This window comes from Nerophis ophidion, linkage group LG20 (genome assembly GCF_033978795.1).
Source record: "Nerophis ophidion isolate RoL-2023_Sa linkage group LG20, RoL_Noph_v1.0, whole genome shotgun sequence".
NCBI classification, from domain to species: Eukaryota; Metazoa; Chordata; class Actinopteri; order Syngnathiformes; family Syngnathidae; genus Nerophis; species Nerophis ophidion.
Window position 1 is genome coordinate 34561597 of NC_084630.1, and position 10000 is coordinate 34571596.

Genomic DNA, 10000 nt, shown 5'->3' on the forward strand with positions numbered 1-10000 from the left:
AAGGTGCACTACACACTACTTTTGAATTCCTTATTGGGCTTTGCGTATACAATGCAGTTAATCGCGATTAATTGGAGACATAGTGCGATTAACTTTGATTGAAATTTTTAATCGTTGCCCAGCCCTAGTAATAACGTTTGTTTTATTTCAAGCCACTAGCTCTATGTAGTGTTGCTTGAAATGCATTGAAGAGTCATTAAATGCAAATGTTAATTGCCCGCACGGCATAATCCTACACACACACAGTTACACACACACACACACACACACACACACACACACACGCACACACACACACACACACACACACTCATACACACACACACATTTTCGATTGCAATCAGAGTCCTTCCCCCCAAGCGTCCAGGGGTGGACATTTCCTTGGCGTGTGTGTAATCAGGGATGAGAGGAAGGGTTGCCACGGCGAATGTAGCAATTAAAGCGAGCTGATTGGCTGGGGCGGCCCAAACAATGTCTTACACAACACATCGCAGGCTGACAGCAGCAGATGTAATTCATTAATTACGCCGATAAATGAGGATGGCAAAGCGACACGTCTCCCACCACTTGTTTGTCATATTCCAAACACATTTTTTTTGCAATATTTCTTTCATACCCTTTATTTTCTTACATCTATGTTTCTTTTCTCCAGAGTACGACATCTATATTGTCAGCAAAGTCCAACTTTTTTTTAGCGTGGCCAACTTTTTGGCTGTGTAATGAGCGATTTAACTTGAGAAACATTGTTGATCGTCAATTAGTTACCCAACTTATGGTTCAATTTTTTTATACATTTTTCTTGAAAAAGCTCCAGGGAGCCACTAGGGCGGCGCTAGAGGGTTGCCGACCCCCTGTCATGACGTGGACTTTGGTGCGGTTTGTTTTCCTGTGCTGCAAAGCGACTCCACCGGACACGACGTGAAGGTAATGACATCTTTTAATTAATCTATCAAAAAGTGAAAACAAAAGGCGCTCACAGCGGAGGTGCAAAATTTGGCTTAGAAAACAACTATAACGTAAACCAGGGGTCACCAACGCGGTGCCCGCGGGCACCAGGTAGCCCGTAAGGACCAGATGAGTCGCCCGCTGGCCTGTTCTAAAAATAGCTCAAATAGCAGCACTTACCAGTGAGCTGCCTCTATTTTTTAAATGGTATTTATTTACTAGCAAGCTGGCCTCTCTTTGGTCGACATTTTTAATTCTAAGAGAGAAAAAACTCAATTAGAATTAGAAAATCCAAGAAAATATTTTAAAGACTTGGTCTTCACTTGTTTAAATAAATTCATTGATTTTTTTTACCTTGCTTCTTATAATTTTCAGAAAGACAATTTTCGAGAAAAAATACAACCTTAAAAATGATTTTAGGATTTTTAAACACATATACTTTTTTACCTTTTAAATTCCTTCCTATTCTTTCCTGACAATTTAAATCAATGTTCAGGTAAATGTATTTTTTTTATTGTAAAGAATAAAACATTTTTAAAAAATTAATTCTTCATTTTAGCTTCTGTTTTTTCAACGAAGAATATTTGTGAAATATTTCTTCAAACTCATAAATAAAATAAAATTAAAATATTCTGGCAAATGTAGAAAAATTGTAGAATCAAATTTAAATCATATTTCAACGTCTTTTGAATTTATTATAAGTAAACATTGATTGATTGATTGATTTAAAAAAATGTTGTTCTTTAAAATCTAAAAGAAATAATGATTTGTCTTTGTTAGAAATTTAGCTTGGTCCAATTTGTTATATATTCTAACAAAGTGCAGATTGGATTTTAACCTATTAAAATATATCATCAAAAATATATATTTATTGTGAGAAATCATTAAAATGATCAGTGTTTACACAAAGATAAATATCATTAATATTTTATTAATAACATAAAGTTAAAGGTAAATTGAGCAAATTGGCTATTTCTGGCAATTTATTTAAGTGTGTATCCAACTGGAAGCCCTTCCCATTAATCAGTACCCAAGAAGGAGGTCTTGGTTTCAAAAAGGTTGGTGACCCCTGATGTAAACTATGGACATGAAAACATGAACTAAAACACTCACTAAACTGTGGCTTCGATAAACTAAAAAACTTACGTGGCAAGAAAAGAACAGCATGAACTTTGACCTGGACAGAGTACTCAGAGTGGATGTGATGTCGCCAGGCTGACTGCCTGGCAACTACAGGCTTAAATAGTGGTGACGCGATTAACAACAGGTGTGTGAGTCCAAATGAATCAGGTGCGTGACATGAGGACAGGTGAAAACTAACGGGTTGTCATGGAAACAAAGCAGGGAGTGAAAAAACAGGAACTGACAGAATCCAAAAAAACAAACAGAACATAGCCAAACTAAACATGACCTGGTTATGCTATGAAATAAAATTGTAACTCCATTGAAAGGAGCTTTACATTTCTGAGAAAATGTCATAATTAGTGATGTCCGATAATGGCTTTTTTGCCGATATACGATATTGTCCAACTCTTAATTACCGATTCCGATATCAAGCGATAAATGTCAGAAAAAATTGTATGTAAATTATCAAAAAACTTTCTGTTCTCTGAGTTCCCAGTGAACAGATGAAAGCTGTCTTTGTTGCACCAAGCCAAAGGCATGGAATACGGCGCTGTGTACAAAGGGAGGAGACGGGAGAGGTTATCTATTGTGATCCAAGGCCTGCCCAAGCCCGAGGCATCTTTTTCTTCTGTGTTAATGTGACCAAAAACAATGGCTGTTTACATACGACCCCATTCATTTAGAAACAGCTGTTGCTGTGTAAACAGGGAATATCCAAACAAAAGAGGAGAGGCAAACCTTTTTTTTGTCAAAACATGGTGGAACTGTACAAACAGTCCAGTCCAGACAGTTCTCCTCGATTGAGCCAAATGTAATTCTGTCTCTGTTTAATTCCTTGCTTCTTGTCTTGTTTAATAGATTTCAATAATGTGTAAAATTGCACATTATTGTCACAAATACAACTTTTTCATTTTGACAGTAGCAAAAAAAACTCTAACACTAATAACTCGTTAACTTCTTTTACACTCGTACCACAGCTGATGTTACCTTGTCAGAGAGGTTCCTGAGCGCCTCCCTGAGTCCAGGCGAGGATCGCTCCTGAGCTGCTTGGAGGAGTTGGTCCGCCAAGCTCGTGATGAGCGGCTGCAGGAGGCTGACGCTGCTCAGGACCTCTTGAGCTTTGGCCGTGTGCTCTGGGGAGTAGTAGATACACTGGTAGGCGGTGCTGAAGCTGCGGACAAACAACACACCGAGCGCATCTGGTCAGCATCGTTCACTCTGCAGGGGAATACACTCAATCAATACCGATTGCCCTGAAGGTGGTCAGATTGCATAAAAACTCAAGATTTTAACTTAATTTTACACTTGTGTAAAAGTTCATGGAAAAAAAAAAGTGCATATTACATTGGGCCACAACCAAGACAGTAGGGTTGGTACCAAAAGGAATTTCGATACTTTTCTAAATGAAGGGGACCACAAACAATGTATTATTGTTATTATTTTAACACAATTTTCAAGTACATTAAACATGTTTATTATTGCAATGTTATCCTTAAATAAAATAATGAACATACTAGACAACTTGTCTTTTATTAGTAAACAAACAAAGGCTCCTAATTTAGCTGCTGACATATGCAGTAACATATTGTGTCATTTTCCATTCTATTATTTTGTCAAAATTATGAGGGACAAGCTGTAAAAATTGACTATTAATCTACTTGTTCATTTACTGTTAATATCTGCTTACTTTCTCCTTTAACATATTCTATCTACACTTTTGTTAAAATGGAATAATCACTTAGATCAGTGGTCCCCAACCACCGGGTCGCGGCCCAGTACCAGGCCATGGCCCGATTGGTACCGGGCCGCGGAAGATTTTTTTATTAATTTTTATTTAAAAAAAAAAAAAAAAAAAAAATTATTAAATCAACATAAAAAGCACAATATACACTTACAATTTGTGCACCCAACCACAAAAACCTCCCTTTTTCCTGCCAAAGAAAAAAAAAACAAAAAGAAAAAAAAAAGGACACTAACCCTAATCCCAAATTACCCATGCCTTGGGCACTAATGCACCCCCATACCATCCCAGATGCTGGCTTTTCAACTTTGCGTCGATAACAGTCTGGATGGTTCGCTTCCCCTTTGGTCCAGTTGACACGATGTCCAATATTTCCAAAACAATTTGAAATGTGGACTCGTCAGACCACAGAACACTTTTCCACTCTGCATCAGTCCATCTCAGATGATCTCGGGCCCAGAGAAGCTGGCAGCATTTCTGGATGTTGTTGATAAATGGCTTTCGCTTGGCATAGTAGAGCTTTAAATTGCACTTACAGATGTAGCGATCAACTGTATTTTTTTGACAGTGGTTTTTTGAAGTGTTCCTGAGCCCACGTGGTGATATCCTTTAGAGATTGATGTCGGTTTTTGATACAGTGCCGTCTGAGGGATCGAAGGTCACGGTCATTCAATGTTGGTTTACGGCCATGCCGCTTACGTGGATTGATTTTTTCGTATTCTCTGAACCTTTTGATGATATTATGGAGCGTAGATGTGGAAATCCCTAAATTTCTTGCAATTGCACTTTGAGAAACGTTGTTCTTAAACTGTTTGACTACTTGCTCATGCAGTTGTGGACAAAGGGGTGTACCTCGCCCCATCCTTTCTTGTGAAAGACTGAGCATTTTTTGGGAAGCTGTTTTTATACCCAATCATGGCACCCACCTGTTCCAAATTAGCCTGCACACCTGTGGGATGTTCCAAATAAGTGTTTGATGAGCATTACTCAACTTTATCAGTATTTATTGCCACCTTTCACAACTTCTTTGTCACGTGTTGCTGGCATCAAATTCTAAAGTTAATGATTATTTGAAAAAAAAAATGTTTATCAGTTTGAACATCAAATATGTTGCCTTTGTAGCATATTCAACTGAATATGGGTTGAAAAGGATTTGCAAATCATTGTATTCCGTTCATATTTACATCTAACACAATTTCCCAACTCATATGGAAACAGGGTTTGTATATGGTTTCCCAAAAATGTTGTTGAATACACCCTTTCTATTTCCATATCATCAATTCTTATATGACACTGTATGTTATTTTTCCTATTTCCAAAAATTACATATTTGGTTTTATTTAGGTTGATTGATAGTTTATTGGCATCAAACCATTGCTTTGGTATGTGGAGTTCACTATACAGTCTCTAAGATCTGGCCAAGGTCTTGCCCAGAACAGTGCAGACTTGTGTCATCAGCACAGAGAATGCAGTTGACTTTTTAAAATATTTTACAGATATCATTAACATACAATAAAACAATTATGGTCCCATTACAGAACCTTGGGGTACTCCATGTGATATAATCTTTTTATCTGCATCTACATTGTTCTATACTGTTCTCTGCCACCAAGATAACTTTTCAACCAATCATGAGCAAGACCTCTGACACCCTACCTCTGCATTTTGTTTAAAAGTAAAGTGCGATCAATGGTGTCAAAGGCCTTGCTCAGATCAATAAAAACACCAACAGCAAACTCCCTCTTATCAATTGCAGTTGTTACCTCCTCAACTAGTTCCATCAATGCCATGAAAGTGGACCTGTTTGATCAGAGAGGTGCCTCCAGGCACATTTTCTTTGAACTGTTTTACAACCTTTTCTTCGAACTGTTTTGTGACCAAAGGCAGCGGCTGTTTACGACCCCCTCCCTTAGAAACAGCTGTTGCCATGTAATCAGGGAAAGTCCAAATAAAAGAGGAGGCGTACAATTTTTCGTTAGAGAGTAGTGGAACTGTACAAAGAGTACAGTCCAGACGTTTCTCCGTAATTGAGCCAAATTCAATTCTGTCTCTTTTTAATTCCTTGCTTCTTGTCTTGTTTAATAGATGTCATCAGTATTTGAACCTGACAGGCCGAGTTTTGCAATGTTCCCAAGGTGGGAGAAGATAGTCTTGCACAGTTGTTTTAGGTGAGCCTCAAAGGACGTATGTAAATATGCACAAACGCCATGCCATAAGGGAGGCCATGAGACCGTCAGTAATGAACGGAAAAGGGCCTGTTTGATCAGAGAGGTACCTACAGGCACCTTTTCTTTGAACTGTTTTGTGACCAAAGGCAGTGGCTGTTTACGACCCCCCTCCCTTAGAAACAGCTGTTGCCATGTAATCAGGGAAAGTCCAAATAAAAGAGGAGGCGTACAATCTTTGGTCGGAGTGTAGTGGAACTGTACAAAGAGTACAGTCCAGACGTTTCTCCTCGATCGAGCCAAAGTGAATTCTGTCTCTGTTTAATTCCTTGCTTCTTGTCTTGTTTAATAGATGCCATCAGTGTTTGAACCTGACAGGCCGAGTTTTGCAATGTTCCTGAGGTGGGAGAAGATAGTCTTGCACAGTTGTTTTAGGTGAGCCTCAAAGGACGTATGTAAATATGCACAAACGCCATGCCATAAGGGAGGCCATGAGACTGTCAGTAATGAACGGAAAGGGGCCTGTTTGATCAGAGAGGTACCTACAGGCACCTTTTCTTTGAACTGTTTTGTGACCAAAGGCAGCGGCTGTTTCCGACCCCCCTCCCTTAGAAACAGCTGTTGCCATGTAATCAGGGAAAGTCCAAATAAAAGAGGAGGCGTACAATCTTTCGTTAGAGCGTAGTGGAACTGTACAAAGAGTACAGTCCAGACGTTTCTCCGTAATTGAGCCAAATTCAATTCTGTCTCTTTTGAATTCCTTGCTTCTTGTCTTGTTTAATAGATGTCATCAGTATTTGAACCTGACAGGCCGAGTTTTGCAATGTTCCCGAGGTGGGAGAAGATAGTCTTGCACAGTTGTTTTAGGTGAGCCTCAAAGGACGTATGTAAATATGCACAAACGCCATGCCATAAGGGAGGCCATGAGACCGTCAGTAATGAACGGAAAGGGGTCTGTTTGATCAGAGAGGTACCTACAGGCACCTTTTCTTTGAACTGTTTTGTGACCAAAGGCAGTGGCTGTTTACGACCCCCCTCCCTTAGAAACAGCTGTTGCCATGTAATCAGGGAAAGTCCAAATAAAAGAGGAGGCGTACAATCTTTGGTCGGAGCGTAGCGGAATTGTACAAAGAGTACAGTCCAGACGTTTCTCCTCGATCGAGCCAAATTGAATTCTGTCTCTGTTTAATTCCTTGCTTCTTGTCTTGTTTAATAGATGTCATCAGTATTTGAACCTGACAGGCTGAGTTTTGCAATGTTCCCGAGGTGGGAGAAGATAGTCTTGCACAGTTGTTTTAGGTGAGCCTCAAAGGACGTATGTAAATATGCACAAACGCCATGCCATAAGGGAGGCCATGAGACCGTCAGTAATGAACGGAAAGGGGCCTGTTTGATCAGAGAGGTACCTACAGGCACCTTTTCTTTGAACTGTTTTACAACCTTTTCTTTGAACTGTTTTGTGACCAAAGGCAGTGGCTGTTTACGACCCCCCTCCCTTAGAAACAGCTCTTGCTATGTAATCAGGGAAAGTCCAAATAAAAGAGGAGGCGTACAATCTTTGGTCGGAGCGTAGTGGAACTGTACAAAGAGTACAGTCCAGACGTTTCTCCTCGATCGAGCCAAAGTGAATTCTGTCTCTGTTTAATTCCTTGCTTCTTGTCTTGTTTAATAGATGCCATCAGTGTTTGAACCTGACAGGCCGAGTTTTGCAATGTTCCTGAGGTGGGAGAAGGAGGTCTTGCACAGTTGTTTTAGGTGAGCCTCAAAGGACGTATGTAAATATGCACAAACGCCATGCCATAAGGGAGGCCATGAGACCGTCAGTAATGAACGGAAAGGGGCCTGTTTGATCAGAGAGGTACCTACAGGCACCTTTTCTTTGAACTGTTTTGTGACCAAAGGCAGTGGCTGTTTACGACCCCCCTCCCTTAGAAACAGCTGTTGCCATGTAATCAGGGAAAGTCCAAATAAAAGAGGAGGCCTACAATCTTTGGTCGGAGCGTAGTGGAACTGTACAAAGAGTACAGTCCAGACGTTTCTCCTCGATCGAGCCAAATTGAATTCTGTCTCTGTTTAATTCCTTGCTTCTTGTCTTGTTTAATAGATGTCATCAGTATTTGAACCTGACAGGCCGAGTTTTGCAATGTTCCCGAGGTGGGAGAAGATAGTCTTGCACAGTTGTTTTAGGTGAGCCTCAAAGGACGTATGTAAATATGCACAAATGCCATGCCATAAGGGAGGCCATGAGACCGTCAGTAATGAACGGAAAGGGGCCTGTTTGATCAGAGAGGTACCTACAGGCACCTTTTCTTTGAACTGTTTTGTGACCAAAGGCAGTGGCTGTTTACGACCCCCCTCCCTTAGAAACAGCTGTTGCCATGTAATCAGGGAAAGTCCAAATACAAGAGGAGGCGTACAATCTTTGGTCGGAGTGTAGTGGAACTGTACAAAGAGTACAGTCCAGACGTTTCTCCTCGATCGAGCCAAATTGAATTCTGTCTCTGTTTAATTCCTTGCTTCTTGTCTTGTTTAATAGATGTCATCAGTATTTGAACCTGACAGGCCGAGTTTTGCAATGTTCCCGAGGTGGGAGAAGATAGTCTTGCACAGTTGTTTTAGGTGAGCCTCAAAGGACGTATGTAAATATGCACAAATGCCATGCCATAAGGGAGGCCATGAGACCGTCAGTAATGAACGGAAAGGGGCCTGTTTGATCAGAGAGGTACCTACAGGCACCTTTTCTTTGAACTGTTTTGTGACCAAAGGCAGTGGCTGTTTACGACCCCCCTCCCTTAGAAACAGCTGTTGCCATGTAATCAGGGAAAGTCCAAATACAAGAGGAGGCGTACAATCTTTGGTCGGAGTGTAGTGGAACTGTACAAAGAGTACAGTCCAGACGTTTCTCCTCGATCGAGCCAAATTGAATTCTGTCTCTGTTTAATTCCTTGCTTCTTGTCTTGTTTAATAGATGTCATCAGTATTTGAACCTGACAGGTCGAGTTTTGCAATGTTCCCGAGGTGGGAGAAGATAGTCTTGGACAGTTGTTTTAGGTGAGCCTCAAAGGACGTATGTAAATATGCACAAACGCCATGCCATAAGGGAGGCCATGAGACCGTCAGTAATGAATCGAAAGGGGCCTGTTTGATCAGAGAGGTACCTACAGGCCCCTTTTCTTTGAACTGTTTTACAACCTTTTCTTTGAACTGTTTTGTGACCAAAGGCAGTGGCTGTTTACGACCCCCCTCCCTTAGAAACAGCTGTTGCCATGTAATCAGGGAAAGTCCAAATAAAAGAGGAGGCGTACAATCTTTGGTCGGAGTGTAGTGGAACTGTACAAAGAGTACAGTCCAGACGTTTCTCCTCGATCGAGCCAAAGTGAATTCTGTCTCTGTTTAATTCCTTGCTTCTTGTCTTGTTTAATAGATGCCATCAGTGTTTGAACCTGACAGGCCGAGTTTTGCAATGTTCCTGAGGTGGGAGAAGATAGTCTTGCACAGTTGTTTTAGGTGAGCCTCAAAGGACGTATGTAAATATGCACAAACGCCATGCCATAAGGGAGGCCATGAGACCGTCAGTAATGAACGGAAAGGGGCCTGTTTGATCAGAGAGGTACCTACAGGCAACTTTTCTTTGAACTGTTTTACAACCTTTTCTTTGAACTGTTTTGTGACCAAAGGCAGTGGCTGTTTACGACCCCCCTCCCTTAGAAACAGCTGTTGCCATGTAATCAGGGAAAGTCCAAATAAAAGAGGAGGCGTACAATCTTTGGTCGGAGCGTAGTGGAACTGTACAAAGAGTACAGTCCAGACGTTTCTCCTCGATCGAGCCAAATTGAATTCTGTCTCTGTTTAATTCCTTGCTTCTTGTCTTGTTTAATAGATGTCATCAGTGTTTGAACCTGACAGGCCGAGTTTTGCAATGTTCCTGAGGTGGGAGAAGGAGGTCTTGCACAGTTGTTTAAGGTATGCGCATATGCAAAAACGACATGCCATAAGGGAGGCCATGCGACCGGCAGTAATGAAT

The 10000-nt window shown here is 40.8% G+C and overlaps 1 protein-coding gene across 6 annotated transcripts in view; it reads right to left on the minus strand.

The window, feature by feature from the left end:
- Nucleotides 1-10000, minus strand: part of inpp4b (inositol polyphosphate-4-phosphatase type II B) — a 469469-nt gene that overhangs the window by 74493 nt on the left and 384976 nt on the right. For all 6 annotated transcript variants that reach the window (XM_061881071.1, XM_061881076.1, XM_061881074.1 and 3 more), the window contains one exon: nucleotides 3058-3241. In XM_061881071.1, coding sequence (XP_061737055.1) covers nucleotides 3058-3241 — 184 coding nt within the window. The remainder of the gene's footprint in view (nucleotides 1-3057; nucleotides 3242-10000) is intronic.